This window comes from Nerophis ophidion, linkage group LG01 (genome assembly GCF_033978795.1).
Source record: "Nerophis ophidion isolate RoL-2023_Sa linkage group LG01, RoL_Noph_v1.0, whole genome shotgun sequence".
NCBI classification, from domain to species: Eukaryota; Metazoa; Chordata; class Actinopteri; order Syngnathiformes; family Syngnathidae; genus Nerophis; species Nerophis ophidion.
The window spans coordinates 68,511,027-68,531,736 of NC_084611.1; the positions used below are offsets into that span (position 1 = coordinate 68,511,027).

Consider the following 20,710-nt stretch of genomic DNA (forward strand, 5'->3'; position numbering starts at 1 on the left):
CCGGGTGTGGGAATTATTACATTTAGTTGTGTCACTTTAAACTCACGGGAATCTCAAAAGTCTGCGTGGGCTCGCCATCCTTGTTGTACGTGAATGTTCCCAGCAGCGTTCCTTCTTCCACTTCGTTCCTCATCCCCTGGGTCACAAATGTACACAACCCCAAATGTGTTTTCATCAACCCCATAGAGACATTCGAAACAGTGAGGCATTTGAGGCAATCTTCAAGTGCACTAAGTCTAAACAAAAAGATAAATCAAATGTTGTACAAATGTAAACAAAGTAATTAAAAACATAATTAAAATGTTTTAATTTAATCAGTAATATATGTATTGGTTATAATATCAGTCAAAAGTGTTATATAATTTATTGAAGAATTTAATTTATTTCAGATTTCATTTATTGCCATTTGGCTTTTTTCATTTCTTAACTTTGTAGTGCTGAATACAAGTTTACACAAAGGCCTGAAAAAAAAAAATGTTTTTGCCTACTTGTTTGTGAGTAAGATTGATGTAAAAACGAGTATAAACAATTAAGTATTTTTGCAGCTCTCCAAAAACGTTTCAAAATTTAATATTGGCAGTTTAGACAGATTGGGGGGAAGTGCACATTTTTAGAATTTGCCTCATTCACAATCCTTGTGTAAGACAAGCACACATACGTTTATTTTCTTTAATATCTTCAACTAGTACATAAATGCGAGCAAAAATCTGCTTACAAAGAGTGGACCCTTTGTGAGTTGCTCCATTCTACCTATAAAGTGCTTAAAAAAACATCCAAACACTTCAATCAACGTTTTACATACAGGCAGTAAGTATATAAGTAATGTCGCAAAAGGCACATTCATGTTAACATGTAATATTGAACCCTTTTTCTCATTTTAAGCATACGGTGATGCATTAATTTCATATACGCGTCACAGCGTTCACTTTTTCCTTCACGTACAACACAGTCCACAACTCACGAGAGCCAACAAACATAATAAAACATCACTTACATTATAATGTCTGCTTTCACTTAGATGCCGACTATTAGGATTTTGATACATTTCCGTATTCTTAATCCTTGCAAAAGTTTAGGGTGGGTGCAAACCAACATCATTCACATGTCTTTCTCGCCATTTCCGGGTCGAAGTTGGCTGTTAAAGTTGACCATCTCCTCAATTTATTTCCACATAATTTTATTATCAATGTGAAAGGCATGATTTATAATCTAGAATAAACTTTCACCAACTCCGAGCCGAGAAAGCAGACCTGCTGATGATGTCAGGACTCTGATCAATGCGTGGCCAAATGTAGGACCTTAATCTTAGGGTTTATAGTGATAATATTGCTAATATTGTTAACTAGTTAATATTCAGGTCACTAAATATAAATAAGAGTATTGTTGGTGGTTTTTGGATGTTTAGTTATTGGGTTTTATCGGTGCCGGGCCATGCGTTTCCAACCTAGGCCTTTTAGTGATGTCATACTACGTACAACTTGAATAAATACCTCTCAAAATACCATAATTTATGTCAATACATGGCCACGGCTTGAGAAATACTGTACAGAAACACACTTACTGGGCATTGAATAACCTCAAAAGTGGAGAAAGGGGGATATTTTTTGGAATCAGCAATTAAAACATCTTATGTGGTACTGTGAAAATAAAAAATAATTGCAAAAAACATAAAATATAACAAAAATAAGAAAGTAAATATTTAAACTCACAATTAGTAACACCCATCGTGTAAGCCATTGGCACCACTCATACTTGGTTGATGTGGATGTGGCGGGCAAACCATTTCACCGCCGGGACAGCTTCCAGGGGTTGGCCGACCTCGTCTCACAAAACCTAGTTTTTCTTTAAATATCCTCTTTGAAAACGGCCTTGCAAAATATATACACTATATGCCACCTAATCGTTTTGCACTGCTTCTTTGTGGGTTAAAAAAGTGAGTACCAGCGATTTCTCTGCCCGCCGGGTATGCTTCCAGTGCCACTTCCTGCTTTCGCACATCACAACTTGTGATTGGACACTCACTTGGGAGTGACAAGTGAGAATCCAATCATTCACGTTTAACGTAAGGCTACCTCGAACTTCTGTCAATAACCCGTGACCTGATTGGCTATTGCAACTCTCTATCAACTGAATGTACTCCGTTCGTTTACACTGCACAGTTGCCGCTAAGTGTATTCAGAGGGCCTCCGGCAGAATTCATACAGTGCTGGCAACAAGCTAGCTTAATTCTGATTGGATAAAAGCTGTAACGTAAAAACAAGCAACACTGGAGCCTAATATGACACTAAAAGAATATGATGAGTACTTTTATATATTTATGGAAAGTATACTACGAATACATTTATTTTTAATATTTTTTATAAATTTATGATCATGATTTATGTTCATACTTGCCAACCTTGGGACCTTTGAATTTGGGAGATGGTGTTTGAGGTGGGGGGGACCTTCGAATTAGGGAGATGGTGTTTGAGGTGGTGGTGGGGGGGGGGGGGGGTATGCTAGGAGCTGGGGGTGTATATTGTAGCGTCCCGGAAGAGTTAGTGCTGCAAGGGGTTCTGGGAATTTGTTATGTTGTGTTTATGTTTTGTTACGGTGCAGATGTTCTCCCGAAATGTGTTTGTAATTCTTGTTTGGTGTGGGTTCACAGTGTGGCGCATACTTGTAACAGTGTTATAGTTGTTTATACGGCCACCCTCAGTGTTACCTGTACGGATGTTAATAAAGTATACCTTGCATTCACTTGTGTGTGTGTGTGAAAGCCGCATCTTTTATGTAACTAGGCCGGCACGCTGTTTATATGGAGGAGAGGCGGACGTGACAATAGGTTGTAGAGGACGCTAAAGACATCGCCTTTAAGGCCCGCGCCCAATATTGTTGTTCGGGTGGAAATCAGAGAAATTCGGGAGAATGGTTGCCCCGGGAGATTTTCGGGAGGGGTACTGAAATTCGGGAGTATCCCGGGAAAATCGGGAGGCTTGGCAAGTATGTTTATGATAGGCCAGCAGAGAGGGCCTTGCTGGCTCTGGCGGCACAACACTGGTCGAAATAAACGCAACGGACGCATTAATGTCATGGCTCTCATTGAGTCCATTGTAAGCTGACTTTCTTCTAATGTTTAATTATGAGTTAGAATGCATTAAAAAAACATGTGTTCTTGTCTCTCATAAGGATTGTGAATTAAAGGAATTCCAAAGCAATTGCAGTTCCCCTGTAATGTCACAAAAAAGCGATCAGAAGGCCCACTGCCATCTGGTGGTGACTTGTGGTAGTGAGCGAACCTATTTTATGTTATTGGCTTTCAGCAACATTTGCCATAGAAATTAATATATTTCTGATATTACCTACTAGAAGCAGTTTGTTTTATTTTACCGTATTCAGTAGATTTTGGGCACAGTAAAAAGGAGCATATTTTGTGGAGGTACAGGTTTGAAAATATGATTTTTTTACCCCCCAAGTTGAGCCTCCAAAAACAGGAATCACTTACGTAGACGGCAAAGTCCTTGGGTGCAGAGTCAATGCGACCATTGGGGGTGTTATAGCGTGGTACGTGGTCCAGCGTCACGTGTGTTATCTTTATGGGGTGAGACAGGGCGATGACGAGCGTCCCCTGGACGCCATGGAAAGCCCAACATTTGCCTGGAAGCATCACCGGGTGGCCCTGAGAGGGAGTTGAGAAGGTTTTATCGGAATAGGAGAGAAAACACAGGAAGACATAAGAGAAAGCAGGTCACCTGAATGACAGTGCGGGGGCTTTCTGTGGGGTACAACAATGGGATTCCAAAAAAGGTGACGCATGCAGTGCGGGTCTGATATGTGTTAGAACAGCGGGTACTGATCACGCTGGCACCTGCAAATTTGAACACAAATCCCAAATTAGGTAAGGTCCATAAAAGGAAACATGGATGTTTATTACCTTGAGTTTCCAAGGCGAAGTCAGCCATTTTGTTAGCAACGGGCTGCAGGTCTGAGTGGGTTCTCTTGTCCTGTAGTCTCATTGCATCCTGAGCCTGTGTGACAATCACACGTCACCCTTGGTATTTGGGCCATACAACTTTTCCAAATTGTAGTGGAACCTCAAAAACCAAATGCTTTTGCTTTATTTTTGGAATTTTGTGAAAAATACACAAAAAACCACCCACCACTATTTTGGGTGACACTGTGTGAGACGTCAATGTATAGCGGGATATAAGTCAGCTAAGAGATAATTATGCAAACTTAGATTTTTTTGTAACACTTATTTTAAAATTAAGGTCTGAGCATTAACAAGGGATGTTGGGACTAGCACATGTACAGTATGTACTGTACAAAGACTGCATATTTGTTAATACAGTCTGACCCAAACAAAAACCGAAGCATTTTTTCTCATTAAAAATATTGCAAATTTAATTTCAGTTCCACCCAAAAATATTAACCAAAAACCCATTCTCTAAAGAACTGTTTGCACTTTGCTCCGAGTTCCTTAATTTAATAGTGATTCTCACCTTTGTCAAAATGATGAAACTCGCTATGACTGACTTATTTCACAGTCATACTTAAAAAAAAACAGTATAGACTGAGATAGCAATGTGTGTGATTCTTTAAGCACTAAAATCTGCAGAATGATAGCCAGGCAAATTAGTTTGGCTGTACGATAACTAAGATACTAAACAAAAACGGAGGCAACAACTTTGCCAAACATCATAGGAAGTGGGCTTTGCAAAAACCAGGTACCCATCCATCCATCCATTTTCTACCGCTTATTCCCTTTTGGGGTCGCGGGGGGCGCTGGCGCCTATCTCCGCTACAATCGGGCGGAAGGCAGGGTACACCCTGGACAAGTCGCTACCTCAGATAGACAACATTCACACTCACATTCACACACTAGGGACAATTTAGTGTTGCCAATCCACCTATCCCCAGGTGCATGTCTTGGTACCACTGTACTTAAAATAAAAGTTATGGCACACATTTTTCAAAATTTAAAAGATTAACAGTGACTTGCTTATTTTATATATAAACAATTTACATTATTACTTTGTCCAAAACTTAGGGCCTGGTCTAAGATATTCCCAAATAACATGTGCTATAAATAGCAAGTGCAAAAAAAGAAGTGTTAAATGGTGCAGACCGCCCTATTTAAATTATGGCTACAGATTGACTTTGGAACAGATTATTTTTTATCTCCAATATTCCTTGTAACGCTCTCAACTTACCTGGATGCGGTCAGTGAGCCACTTCTCCATGGCCTGCTGGAGCTCTGATGTGAGTTGTTTTTGGTTGGAGGTTGCACTGATGTCAGGGCAAGGCACCGGAGGAGGCAGCAACTGGATGGACGACACCTCCTTAGACAACTGCAAGCACCGAGGACGTTGTGTTAAATCCACACAGTAGTTAACGAAGCAGCTACCATGTTTTTAACTTGTAACAGCCTCATCACCTCAGCATTGTGGGCTTCTACAGCTTGAATTCTGGCACTGAGAGTGGAGAAGACCCTGTGGAAATCTTGCTTCTGGTCATGTATCCGCTTTCCCAGTATAGTGACCTCTTGATCAAGGTGCAACCCACTGCTCGCCTCTACTGCTTTAAGATCATCTCTCATACTCTGTAAATCCATCTCAAATTGCTCCTTGATCTGAAAACCCCCTCACAAAAGGTTGTTTTTTGAAGATGTACATTTGCCCTATAATTAATTCATCTCTTATTTTACCTTGTAGAGGAGCTCCTGTTTCAGCTGCAGATCCTCCTGCAAGGACATACATGCTGAGTCATATTCATCAATGCTAAAAGGTAGTAGTGTCCTAGAATAGTCAGACTTCGACCATTCAACCTATAGTTGAATCGTCAGGTTTTGGATAAAAAAAAAAAAAATCCGATTTGACGATAAACATCTTTAAAACGCAAGCCTTACTAGTAGTAATTTGCTTCTTACCAAAAGATGCTGCATCTTTGCTTCCACATCAAAAGGAACAGAGGGAAAGGCAGAATCCTAAAGGGAGCAATGAAGACAAAATGGTGCTTTATATTGGTTTGAATGGAATAGACAATAAGCGGTCACTTCATTAGCTACACATGCTTGGTAAATTAGATCTAACACAAGTGCTATTTCAGATATTCTGCCTTTAATTATTCAATCATTTTTATTTATTTACTGTATACAATCATTATGATACATTTATCATTGTAAATGTTATTCATCAATTTATATGGCATATATATATTTATTTTCAATATTTTGTCTACATTACTAATACTGTAAATAAATCCCATTTTTGTAATAAGGCTGTTTCGATCCCCAACTGTTTTACAAAAGTATTTATGTCACCATATTAAAATGCAATAAAAAATAAATATTGAAGTATATATTTATTTTATTTGTATTTCAACAAAAAAGTTTAGTCACATATTTTTTGTATATTTTCTGAATAAAGGCAGATCTGATGCTAGATTTAAGCAAATACAAATACATTTAAACAATTAAGACCAATTCACTTTAAAAATGGGACTAGACTGTAATCAATAGGGTTGTACTAAAAAAAATAGTATGATTACCAAAAACAATATTATTTGTGTTCTTGTGTTGCAAGTGTAACTAATGTGTTCAGTGAGCTTTAACTTGCAAAGCATTGTTTTATATAGATCATGCAGCTAGTTAGCGATACCGTTGCAGATGTGGGCTGTATGGTGTTTGGCTGAGAAGACAGAATGGGGGGTTGAACATGTTGATGCATGAGCTTGGTGGCCTCTGACGGGTTCTTTATGAAGAGCATGATGGAGGTGAGAGGGGGCAACAATGGAGGAAGGAACCAAACACCTGAAGGAGGGTATGAAGAAAACACTCGAGTGAATCCAAGGTGATTTTATGTTTTGACTAAGTGAAAACAAGATGATTTCATACTAATAATGTGTATTTAAGAGTGATACTTACAGGCAAGAACGGCAACAAGAAGGAAGACATAAATGCAAATCTTCTTTGATTGGTTGCTGAGTAAGCATTTAGTGGCTGTAGGACAAAGACAAGTTGAATAAGTGTTGTTTCATAGTATGCAAAAAAAAAAAGCATGTACAGTACATTATACATTCTTAAGACAGACTGTGGCTGTACATTTTTTTTCAATTTTTATGTTTTGTTTTATTCAAATTCTAGGATTAAAATCTGCTAAAATGTGTAGATTGCCTAACCAAGTTTGGAGTTTGGGTGCAGCAAGCTTTAAACTTGGGGCTTTCCCTATCAAATCTGGCCTTCCGCCGACTTAAGTACTTTTATTCTTGTGCACTTCTGAGGCTGGGATAACATGGAAGGTGAAACATTTTATTGCACTTGAAGTTTGGATGCAGTGTACACCACACTCGTAATAAAACGACATTTCTAAATATTTTCTGATCGTTTCCATTGAGGCACCTGCTAACTTGAAATGAGGATAATAGAACTATAACGACACTCTGAATTAAATATCAAAACTCAAAATGCAAATTGTCTTCTCATGACTACGACCACACGTAGAGGATATCAGCCATGTTTGAACATCCTGGTACTAATGGACATTCATTGTATATGAACCGTGATCATTGAACCAAAATAAATTCCGTAAATTCCAGACTAAAAAATAGGGTTGTCCCGATCCGATAATTGGATCGGATCGGATGCCGATATTTGCCAAAAAATGCGTATCGGCAAGGCATGGGAAAATGCCGATCCAAAGCCAGTTTTTAAAAAGAATCCGGTCCGTGTTTTCCAACGCACCGATTTAAATAATACGTTCCCATTTTCTGCTGCTCCCTACGCTCCGTTACGCTTTTTCCAGCACACCTTCAACACATCCACAGATCTGTGTTCTAACCATTAAGATGGCCGTGTGAATTAAAAATTACGGTAAAAATGTCAGCTATGTGGGATTATATTACCCTACAAAACAAAAACGATGAAGAGGTGGAGTGCAAAACATGCCAGAATAAAGTCAAGCGTGGTGGTAAAGTTGTAAGGCTTTTTAATGACTCTTGAGAGTGAGAGGCTTTTTAGCACTCATCATTGATGAACACAAGAGCAGGCTGACACCTTGAGCATATTTAAGTGCTCGTCTTTGTCAGAAAGAATCTCCCCATTATGCTTGGACTTCAAGTGTTTGCCCCCCCTGACTGGGGAAAACAATTGAAAGGAATGTGTAGATAGTTTTTTTTTTTTTAAGTTTACACTTGTTCAAGAGCAAGTATTGATGCTGAGTTATAGACATTTTATCCCACTCAGGTTGTTTGTGTGTTTTGCTTTTTTAATAATGTTTACAGCATTATTTGCACTTTATACTGTTCACTTCTTTACTGTTTAATGATACCATTTCTGTTTGTCATGTATATTTTTTTCTATTTTGTGTTTATCCTTGAATACCAACCATTGTGTATTATTCAAACTCACTTAATTCAGCTGGCTAGTTGTTATCAAGAGTACTAAAAGCCTTTTCAACATGAATCTGACATCTAAGTAGGCTAAATAACTTTAAACATTAATACATGCTCGGATAGGCCAGTATCGGCCAGTATCGGATCGGAAGTGCAAAAACAATATCGGTATCAGATCAGAAGTGCGAAAACCTGGATCGGGACATCCCTACTATAAACCACAATTTTTTTTCCTAAGCTTTAAATCCTGTGGTTGAATAAATGGTCCGGCTAATTGATACATCTTTATTTGCCAACGGCCATGTTTTGTGTTCAATAGTTTCATTTAATACAAGCAGAGACACTGAAAAGGCGTGTTTTCGTTTGTTCTCTGGACGAGTTTGTTTACTGCAGGTGCTGAAACTATTTATTTTGTTTAGTGCTTTGAATCTAAAGTAAAAGTGCTGTTCTGTCTTCTAATCGTCCATAAGGTTTTCTACTCGTATGGATTCTTCTTTCATTACTTCAAGCAACATTTGTAAGTTTTTATGCATATTTGTATACCCTATCGTGATGTAATGAAGATAGCAACGTTAGCAATAGCTATTATGTTAACACGTGTATGAGAGTTTGTGTTAGAATTATTAATATACAATAGCATTCTTTGTGGGTTTGTTTCAGTTTCACAAATTCCTCTGTAAATTCACCAAACGTTTTTGAGGAGTTCTGTTTAGCTGATTGGAAAGCTAGTTCTCTAGCTAGTGGGTTCATGATGATAACGTCTGTTTTGTTTGATCAACCATTTTACTGCTGTGGTACAGGAAACGTTTGGATTATTCACATCAAACCAGGAGGAAAAGGGTGTTGTAGTGTGCATACAAGCGCTACATCGCCATGACAATGTTAACATGTTTCTCCATATACTGGGTTAACGCATGCGCATTGTTTATGGGCGGGATACGGAGTTAACGCATGCGCAGTGTTGATGGGCGGGAAGGAAAAAGTGTTTCCGGTTTTTCCTCTGTGCAGCAGTTGATTAAAAGTTGTGAACCATAATAGACGTTGTGTTTATTCACCCATATTTAACATTGGTAGCAGAGGATGGTTGAGGATGGCTGCAAACTATAAAATACAGCCGAGGTTTGACGAGTCCAAGCCATACGAGTGCTGGAAAAATTAAGTTAACATTTGGATGCGCGTTACAGAACTCAATAAGAAAAAGCAAGCACTGGCTGTGGCTTTGGGACTTGAAGGGAGAGCCAGAGAAATCGCAATGGAGATATCTGCGGAGGAGTTGGACAATGACAACAGTATGACGACATTATATGCAAAACTGGATGACGTTTTCCTGAAAGAGGAAATGGATCGCGCATACGAAGCGTACACGTACTTCGACCGCATCACCAAAAATATTTCAGTTTCAATGGTGGACTATATTATTGACTTTGAACAGCGCTACAACCGGATGAAAATGTACGATATGACACTCCCTGATGCGGTGTTAGCCTTCAAACTTCTTGACACAGCCTGCCTCGATGAGAAAGACAGGCAGCTACACTGACGGCTAACACGGAGCTAAGCTTCCCGTCAATGAAGTCAGCTCTCAAACGGATATTCGGAGGTAAAACAACGGGCAAGTCAAGCGAGATACAACTCAACCAGGGCGCAGCTTTCCTCACAGAACAGCCACAATGGAGAGGAAGACCAAACACACCGTTCCACGTGGTCAACAAAGATCGGTGACGCCGTTACCGCGGGTACAAACCCACTGGATAAGTACGGTAAACGATCACGATGTGCCGTCTGTCAAAGCACATGCCACTGGGCAAAGGACTGCCCGCACAAAAAGCACGAACAAGTAAGATTGAGTGAAAATTACAATTTGGATGAAGTTAATATCACGCTGTTAAAGAATGATCCCCAGTCTAAAGCTGAGATTTTTATGACTGAAGCAGCAAGCTCAGCGATCATAGACACTAGCTGCACTAGAGGGCACTACAGTGAACACAAGAGTAGGAGAACACATATCAACTTTGCATGCCTCAAGGAAGGCTTTCACTGAAGTTGAATGTTCAGAGAGGATAAGAAGGGCATTAAGAAAACAGCTTAGACACACAGATGAAAAATATGAGACAGGCGAAAAGGTTTACTATAAACGAGGAGATAGTGCAGAGTGGAAGGGACCAGGAGTGGTGATTGGTGAAGATGGAGCTGTTGTGTTTGTAAGACATGGAAGTATTCTAGTTAAAGTTCATCATTCACGACTTAATAAGGTGCGCACACAGATTAAAGACAAGGAAATTACACAAAGTAAAGTTCACACTGAAACAGGATGTGAAAAACATGAAGAGAACATAACCGCTGATAGTGACACGGATGCTTTACACAGACCATCATGTAGCTCAGATAATGAAAAAAACACAGACAGTGAAAGTGAACATGACAGTGATGGAGAGGGAAACACAAGTGAAGGTGTAATTCAAAGTGATGCACCTCAGATGAATCACAGTGCCTGTGATAATCTTCTCCCTGCTTCTAATGTGAAGTTAAAAACAGGACAGATTGTAACTTTCGTGAAAAGAGATACAAGTGTAACATGTAGGGCTAAAGTACTCAGTAGAGCAGGTAAAGCAACAGGAACCTATAAAAACTGGTATAATGTGCAGCATATTGAGCCTGATGGCAGTACTGGACGAAAAGAGGCTGTTGACATGTCGTGTGTACAGCATCTTAACACTGAGTCAGCTGTCGGGGAGGCTGATGTACACATAACAAAAGACATATCATTTGATGCAGCCAAACAGGCAGAGATAGAAAGCTGGAAAAGCAATAATGTTTTTGAAGAGACTGAAAATACAGGACAAAAGTGTATCTCCACTAGGTGGGTCTGTAGTCTCAAAGAAAGTGACACTGGTATTGTACCCAAAGCCAGACTTGTAGCAAGGGGGTTTGAAGAACTTAATTTAAAAAATCTACAAAAAGATTCACCAACCTGTGCTTCTGAATCTCTAAGGCTATTGCTAAGTGTCATATGTCAAAATCATTGGAAAGTCCATTCCATGGACATTAAGTCTGCCTTTTTACAGGGTATGGAGTTGTCGAGAGACATTTATGTCAACCCTCCTCCAGAAGCTAACTGTAAGGGGGTTATTTGGAAACTAAAGAAGTGTGTGAATGGGCTTGCTGATGCATCTCTCTATTGGTACAACAAGGCGAAGGAAATCATGCTGAGCACAGGTGGTAAAGTGTCACAGGTAGACCCAGCAGTATTTTATTGGCTGGATGATGAAAACACAGTGACAGGTGTACTCGCATGTCATATAGATGATTTTATGTGGGCAGGCTCATCAAACTTTTCAGAAAATGTGATCCCTAAACTGAAGTCTGAGTTCCAAGTGGGACGTGAGGAACATGACAATTTCTGCTATTTGGGAATGGATATTGAAACTGTTAATGATTCTGTACAGTTGCATCAGCACAGCTACATTGAAAGTCTGCACCCCATTCACTTACAGCCAGTCCGTGCTCTAGAAAGAGATGCTCCTCTTAATGAAACAGAAAAAGAACAACTCAGATCAATATATTCTTTTTTTAAATATTGGCACGGATGTATATGGGAAAACATCATCGAAATGCTGAGTTGTTTGTTCCATTAGGGTTCGTAGTTTAAGCCGAGTGTATGCCTATTAAAAAGCATAGTCGTGGACACAAAAACACACAACTCGTTACATACCTAAAGATGTCAGATGTATTATTTTCGTGGTCATCGCTGATAGGGACTCTGCAAGAAAAACAAAGAATGTGGGTATTGTATAGTTTTGGACAAACCTATGCACAAGGACATGCACACACCCTTAAAACTATAGGCAGCGTTGTTGAGTCGAAGTCTGTATCCAACGCCGGTAGACCCAATGTTACTTCTGACTTTGTTGCTGCTGGTAGTGGAGGTGGAGCTGGTGGTGCAAGTTCTAGCGGTGGTAGCCGGCGGTCTAAGATTGGCTCCCTCAGAGGAGGAGTAGCCCGAGCTGTCTATGCAGCTCTTATTCTGGTCGGGTCGCAGGTACAGTACTGTTTGGCTGGAACTGCGAAACCTATCTGGGGGCGGCGTCGGGGAGTGGGCGGGGGTCTGATGTGTGGGCGATGCTGCTTGGGTGAGGGATGGCCGAGGGGTGGCCCTTGGGGTGGTGTAGGCCACAGTCCTCATTGACAGGTCCGTCTGGGTGCTCAAAGAAGGTCTCCTGGCTTTGGGGAAAACATTGTATTAGAAAGTATTTTGAAAAAAAAAATTGCAGATGTCATAACCTTATTTTATTCAGGACAAAATATTAAAAAAAATTAAAAAAGTGTTTGAAAAAATTGAAATTAAAGATACTCTGACAGATGGTTATGGTCATCCTTAATACTAGTAAAACAAAGTTTATTTTGTCATGGAAATCACATAAAAATTATATCTGGTTAAAATATGCAAAACGATTGCTATTTTACATAAGATGAAGGAATTGCTGAATGAAAAAGCATTGCTTATCTTTTATAATATCTAACACATTGTTTTTTAAGTGTTGGGTTGGGCCTGTAAAACCTGGAAAATATTTTAAATAATATATATGGGATGTATATTGTTTTTTTAATATCAAAACTAATACCAAAACCAGTATTGATATTCCTTAGTGATCTCGGTATTCATCGGTACTCTTAGCGATACTCTTATCGATACTATAATTGGTGTAAAGATGTAAAAAAAAAGCCTTTTTTACAAGCTTTAATATTTTTTGCCATTATTGATTCTTTCCAAGCTGATTATCAGATCCTTGTGCTGGGTGATCATAGGGCAACAAAAAAAAAAAAATCATCCAATCTCCATTAATATCAACATTTTTTTACATTGTTTTTAACCTGCCAGTTTTACAGCATATGTACTAAAAAATAAACTAGGGATTAGTGTTAAGTAAAAAAAAGTATGAGAAAAGCGCAATAACATAACAGTTTACCAACACATTTGAGTTTACATGCTTTTAAGTAAAAGAAAGCAAACAGATGAAACAGTAATTATTTCAACACTGGTGGTCCAATTACTGTATAGTATTAGTTTGGCTCTGTATTATGGAGTTAAGTTTCATAGTTTAAGGTGGCCGCAAGTTAAGGCGGCATGCAGAGAGATGGCCCGAGAAGGATGCAGGGCTGCCAGCTAGACCGCTGCCCCCTGGCCAGCAAGGCTCCATGGAAACAGTAAATGGGATTTCCTCTTTTAAAGTTAAAGTACCCATGATTGTCACACACACACACACACACACACACACACACACACACACACACACACACACACACACACACACACACACACACACACACACACACACACACACACACACACACACACACACACACACACACACACACACACACACACACTCTCTAGGTGTGGCAAATTTTTTATCTGCATTTGACCCATCACCCTTGATCACCCCCCCCTGGGAGGTGAGGGGAGCAGTGAGCGGCAGCAGTGGCCGCACCAGAGAATCATTTTTGGTGATTTAACCCCAATTCCAACCCTTGATGCTGAGTGTCAAGCAGGGGGTAATGGGTCCCATTTGGTCTCTGTTTTCCTCACAATGACAGCATATCAGCCACATTATGCCAATTTCTGCCAACTGTAGCAGTTAGAGTCTGTTTTTAGCACGCATTGATCCCATCTGTGATTCCAATGACACGTAAATCTTTCTGTTCACGTCTGTGTACCACTTATCCGGAAGTGTGGCAGTAAAATGTCGACTCTGATGCCTGGCTTGCGATCGACTGACACACCCTACGTGATCAACCGGTAGCTCGCGATCGACGTAATGCCCACCCCAGTTCTAAACTGTCATAGACGCACAATTGGCCAAACAATGCACCTAACAAACAAATCAGTTTGCCTGCGTACTTTTCCACGCCCAAACAAGGAATCTCACATGTTGGTGACTCAGTCTTGTCATGTTATTAATAAACTGTGTGAGTCCAACTGTGTCCCTAAGGTTCCTAAGGCTGTAATTACAAACATACCGTTGTTAGCCTGTTATCAACTGGTTGTAGTTTTTGCTAACAAACAGTTACACCACCCATTTCTGTGCTTTTTTATTGAGTACACTTGCAAAACGAGCCACCATTGGGCCAAACAAAGTTGGAAGTGCTAGCGCTTTCCTTAAGGTGTGAAACAATATTGAGATAAAAACAAGAACTTGCAGCAAGGTATAAAAGGTGGGTTCTCCTCTTCTCTCATCACCGTCCTCGCCAACAAGTCCTCGTAAATGGAAAAAAACAATTTGAAATATTGTCATCTCATAACATATATTTATTGTGTTGATATTTATTAGTGTACGAAATGGATTACATTTACATTTGTCTTGGGAAAATTGCTTCAATAAACATACGGCAATTTTCAGATTCTAATACGTTGCACCTGCCGAAAATGCATGATAAAGAAGGAAAAAAACATACACACATACATATATATATATATATATATATACACACACATATATACATATACACATATACATATTCATATATATATATACACATATACATATTCATATATATATATACACATATACATATTCATATATATATATACACATATACATATTCATATATATATATACACATATACATATTCATATATATATATACACATATACATATTCATATATATATATACACATATACATATTCATATATATATATATATATATATATATATATATATATATATATATATATATATATATATATGTCGCACTGGAGTATAAGTCGCATTTTTGGGGGAAATATATTTGATAAAATCCAACATAAAGAATAGACATTTGAAAGGAAATTTAAAATAAATAAAGAATAGTTAACAACAGGATGAATAAGTGTATGTTATATGACGCATAAATAACCAACTGAGAAGGTGCCTGGAATGTTAACGTAACATATTATGGTAAGAGTCATTCAAATAACTATAACATATAGAACATGCTATATGTTTACCAAACAATCTGTCACTCCTAATCGATAAATCCCAAGAAAAATTTTTCCTTGATGTCGCTTCTAAACTACTCTGCCAACTCCAAAGGTATGCGCCGCTTCCTCTTGTCGTTTTCTGCTGCATATTTCACTACGTCCAACTTGTAATCTGCAGTACATGATTTCCTTTTCGGTGCCATTTTTGTTCGGCCCTTCTCAGTTTTTATAAGTTACCGCCAATGATGAAATGATCCATTTTAACAGCTACGGCAGTAGCATATAGCATATAGCAGTTAGCAACCCATGACCTGCAATGCACTTCTGCCATGACCCTCCCCCGCCGAATTCTTATTGGTTGACATGTGTGTGACGATTGCTGACGTGTGTGTGACGATTGCTGACATTTTCTTTGTCTCTTCCGCGAATGAGATAAATAATATTGTTTAATGTTTTAAGGTAATGTGTTAATTTCACACGTAAGTCGCTCCGGAGTATATGTTGCACCCCCGGCCAAACTATGAAAAAAACTGCGACTTATAATCCGAAAAACACGGTAATTGAGATGAACAAAATATATTTTCCAAAAGTGATTTGGTTAGGAAGACATTCAAGACAGTATAACACAGACTTGCTGACAAGACATTAGTTCTGTTACCATGCAGTTTTATGGTAATCACACCTGGTTCTGCCATCAGTGGTACAGCAGCACAAAATAAAAGGAAAGAAAAAAAACACTAATGGTCCTGGCACTAGCGTAATGCTTACGGATGTGTCTGAGTGACAAATGTCGTACTCACCTGTGGCAACAGGTGACTCAAGGTTTGTCGAGCTAGCATTGCTGTTGGCTCTGCTGGAGGTGCGGGAGGCGGCCTTGCGTGTGCCGGCCTTCTTCTTGAAAACCCTAAAGGAAAACAAAAGTGAGCAACATTAAAAATAAAAACACGGTTGATGATTCTAGACTTTGTGACAGCCGCATTTACTCACTTGACTGGGTTCTCTCTGTACGAAATGTTTGTCACACTACTCGAGTCTGATTCGTCATCAGAGTTGTAGTAACCGGTGGACACCAGGCGACAACTCCTACGAGACATAACTGAGGGACAATACAATAGTTAGGAAACATAGAGTTACAACTGTTTGATTATCAGTATGAATGAACCAATATTATTTTTCCCCAAGCAACATGCTTGTCTTTTATCAGGGGTCCTCTGTTTATACATGCCCATCGGCACCAAATTAATTTCTTCTGAAGAGAGGTTTTCTACCAATATCACACATCCCAGAGACTGCAGAGATTCAGCAAAGGTATACACACGCTGGAAAAAACTCTCTAAATGTTTGGAATTAGGACTGCAACAAACGATTGGACTAATCTGACTCTGATCTACCCATCAGCTTTTAAATTCAACTTGACCTATGGCATATAGCACATACATTTGGTATATGCTAACGCACAATTAAAATGACTACTTATATTTCGAATATACTCGATATATCGCGAGTTTGTCTCTGTGCAAAATGTAAAATGACTATTTGGTTGGGTATTCGAGTATACGTTCTCACACAGTTGTTTTTAGCTGCGGGCATTACACTACAAGCTCTTCTCACTCTTTCTTGGCTCTCCTTCTCACAGAGACATAAAACAAGCGCACCTTCTTACATACGTCACATACCATCGCGTGTGCAACGGCATATGCTCTCGCGGTGCAGAGAGATAGCAGCATAGGTAACGTTAGCTGTGATGCTAACGGTGCGGTGCGAGTGGCAATACGAGAGGGAGAGAAGGTGCGAATCTGGTAACAAATGAAGAATAATTCCCAAAAAAAACTGCACGGGGTCCATCGTCTGGTGGTGGGTTGGCTTCAAGCGGGAAGATGTTGAACAGACAACCGTAATATGTCAAGTATGCGGCGAAAGCGTTGCTACAAAACACAGCATGTGAACATCTAGGCCGGTGCCACACTAACAAAATGCCCAAGCAACCATTTCCAGATCAACACTGTACTAAAAAAAATCAACAGAAGGCGATAATGTCCGCAGGAACCTACCATATTGCGAAGGAAATTTCGGTATTTCCTATTATGCAGCCAATTTTTAATTGACAGTTATTGAAATATGTTTGACATCATGCACAAACGTGCACTTTATTTGTTTTAAACTATTGTAGTGGTGTTCTATACAAAAAGTTCACTTAAATTTAGTGTTGTTTTGATATGTCATCTTAGTGACATCATGCACAAAAGTGCACTCATAGCTTGTTTTAAAATGTCTCTGACAATTTTGCACTTTCTGTTTTGAAATGACTTGTATGTTTGTGCCACTGCTTAATGACTTTTGGTTAATTGCCTTACTTGTGATTTCCCTGACTGCATGAACGTTTAAAATGAGCATATATTAATGCAGTATGAACAAGAGTGTTTTAATGTAAACACATAGAATCATCATACTGCTGTGATTATATGCATCAAGTGTTAATTCAAGGCTAAGGCAAAATATCGAGATATATTTCATGTATCGTGACATGGCCAAAAATATTGAGATATTGATAAAAGGCCATTGTGGAGAGGCGGAGCCGGCAGTCCGACAGAGAGGGCATGCCGGAGCCCGGCCCAAGATGGCGGCGAGGAGGCGGGAACGGCAAACAAGCGGCGAGGCGCACCGGGAGCGACGCCACAACCAAGATCAGGTGCGTAGACCACGCACCTGGCGACAATCATGCAATCCTCTCGCACTGTTTAAAAGGGCGGCAGCTGTGAATGTCGGGGAGAGAGGCGGAGAGACTGGAAGGAGCCAACGTGAAGCTGACGCACAGCGAGAGAGGAGGAGAGCCAGAGACAGACGACAAACGAGCGAAGTGGAGCTGAAAAGCGACTTGGACTGAGGTTTTTAATTTGAAAAAATAAACAAAGTCAACTCTGCTCAAAGATGTCCCTGTTTGGTTGGAGCCCGCAAGACGGCACGAGTCTGTCACAGCCATTTAAAAAAACAAACATTTTTTCCAAGATGGCACCACTGTAGTGGTTGTTGTTGGCAGGAGCTCTGTGCTCTTGTGTCATCCTTTTGTGTTCCTGGTGTTTCCCTCTTGTTTTCACTTTATATATATATATATAATTATAAATATAAGGTGGGACTTCTAGAGGGAAACACCAGGAACACAAAAGGAGATATATATATATATATATATATATATATATATCTATATCTATATCTATATATATATATATATATATATATATATATATATATCTATATATATATATAGATATATATATATGCCTTTTGGTTTGGGACCCTTTGAGACTGTGTGACAAGGGGTGGCACTTTCGTGACTTCTGTGGTGCTTTTTTGTGGACTTCTGGAACTGCCTCCCGGGAGCCTTTGGCCATGGAGACCAGCTGCTGGGTCTCTGCCACGCTAGACTCAGTTTAGAGGGACTGGAGGAGATGCAGCTGAAGAGACAGGGCTGCGGAGCTAGCACTGAGCACCGGGACGGACAGGCTTCACAGTGTCTTGGCTGAATGAGCAGGTATCGGACATCTCGGTCTCCTTAGACACATCCTCGCTCATCCATGCGGACTGGACACTGGCCGAGAGTTGGTAGGCAGCTGAGAGTGGAGTCGGCTCTCTTGGTTGCTTTGTTGGGTCTGCTCCTGTCTCAGGCCATGCTCCTTCCACCCCAGCAGACGATGGCATGGAACACCACAGAGGCCACCGCAGTGTATAGTTTTTTTTTAAAACTTTTTATTCATAGCTGTATGTATAAGTGGCTGGTTGCATAAGCTCTTCTCTTTTAATGTCTTTAATGTCCTTTGAGTTCTTTGATGTGCCCCTCTTACACACATGTAAGAAAGATGTGTGCTATGGCTATGAATTGTTATGTCCCTTGGCCTCAGTCTGGACGTCCTCTCCAGGGGCCCAGACTTACACGGATTCTTATCCTCCCCCCTATTGTTTAGCTGTTTCTCACCTTTTTTTTCCTCACCTGGGCCCAGACTTAGACAGATTTTTATCCTCTACCCCTGTTGTTTACCTGTTTCTCACCTTTTTTGTAATGTGCGCCAGAAGTTGGCAGACCCGTCAGCTATCCTGTTCTGTCTCCATGTAATGTTTGTCTGATCTTGAATGGGATTGTGCTGAAAAATGTTTATTTCCCCTCAAGGATTAATAAAGTATTTCTGATTCTGATATCACCCAGCCCTCTATTGAATACCGTCGTTGGCCACTGGATGGCGACATAACGGCAGCTATCAGACTGCTTAATATTTCTAAATGATATGAATACACCACTCAAGGCCATATTGCTTATTGACCTCTTGCCGTCTCACGGGCCAAATTAAAGATGCTGGTGGGCCGAAGTTCAGACACCCCTGCATTTCTGCGCTCTAGAGACATTCAACATGAACCAGAAAGTATCTTATTCGCCTGCATACGCACAAGTCAAACACATAGTATTTCTTTTGATGTTTGATATTTTTTCTAACTTCATGTTTCTTTAAATGATGCCTCTGTCCTGTTTGTTGCAAAAATCATAGCTATCCACAGTACGTAGTTGGACAATTAAATACATAAAACACACCAATGAGATTGTGGACTCTGCGTAACTAAGGTATTTTTTTACTTAACCGACTTAATGATTCAATGGTTACAACACAATGTGATTGTCTGTCTACTTGGACAGTGGAGTCTGCAATAAAGCTTGATTGAATAGGTTGTTGGAACCATAGAAAACATTTTTAACAGATGCTCGGTTAATCTTGGTCCACAATAATCCAGATAATCTAAAGTAGCTTGCTCGGAAACACAAAGAGACCAAAGAGAGGGGGGGAAAAGAACACAAAAGAAAAACTGTGCAGCAAAGAGAAACCGGAAGTGTGGGAGCACACGGTACAAATAAATCATTGTAAAAAAAAAACATCGACTATATAACATCTCTTTAAAAAGGTACATGAAAAGATCAGTCTAAATTTGAGAGAACCACCTGTTCCACGTGAACAGCAATGTAATCTACTCAAATACATTAAAGCTGCCAAAACCGTAGTTGCACAATAAAACAAGCCTGTTCAATGCTAATAAAGTACCTCACAGCCATTTTACTTAAGGTATAAAATGCATTTAAACCACTAAAAATAAAATTATTTTTTTCTGCCCATCACCGCCTCGAAGAAGTGTAAAGTGCATTTTATTTTGAGAAGAAAAGCCAGCTTGTATATACGGTACTGCATGCAATCAGTAATTGCAAATTAAATCAGCCATAGTATCAAGGGAATTCTTCAAAATGGCATGATGCCTAATGAGAATGGGTTCTCTATAGGGAGACACAAAGTACACGTGACGGGAAGTGACTTTAGGTGTCAGAAAAGAAGCACAAGGCGATGAG

At 39.6% G+C, this 20,710-nt stretch overlaps 1 protein-coding gene across 2 annotated transcripts in view; it reads right to left on the reverse strand.

Moving 5' to 3' along the window:
- The window catches only part of sun2 (Sad1 and UNC84 domain containing 2), a 30,801-nt gene that overhangs the window by 4,747 nt on the left and 5,344 nt on the right, over positions 1–20,710 (reverse strand). For both annotated transcript variants that reach the window (XM_061909594.1, XM_061909588.1), the window contains exons 2-15: positions 16,318–16,426; positions 16,131–16,234; positions 12,202–12,591; positions 12,083–12,130; positions 6,905–6,979; positions 6,639–6,790; positions 5,909–5,965; positions 5,687–5,722; positions 5,417–5,611; positions 5,193–5,330; positions 3,914–4,007; positions 3,732–3,847; positions 3,485–3,658; positions 47–136 (exon numbers count right to left, since the gene is read on the reverse strand). In XM_061909594.1, coding sequence (XP_061765578.1) covers positions 47–136; positions 3,485–3,658; positions 3,732–3,847; positions 3,914–4,007; positions 5,193–5,330; positions 5,417–5,611; positions 5,687–5,722; positions 5,909–5,965; positions 6,639–6,790; positions 6,905–6,979; positions 12,083–12,130; positions 12,202–12,591; positions 16,131–16,234; positions 16,318–16,424 — 1,776 coding nt within the window. In that variant the 5' untranslated portion in view covers positions 16,425–16,426. The remainder of the gene's footprint in view (positions 1–46; positions 137–3,484; positions 3,659–3,731; positions 3,848–3,913; positions 4,008–5,192; positions 5,331–5,416; positions 5,612–5,686; positions 5,723–5,908; positions 5,966–6,638; positions 6,791–6,904; positions 6,980–12,082; positions 12,131–12,201; positions 12,592–16,130; positions 16,235–16,317; positions 16,427–20,710) is intronic.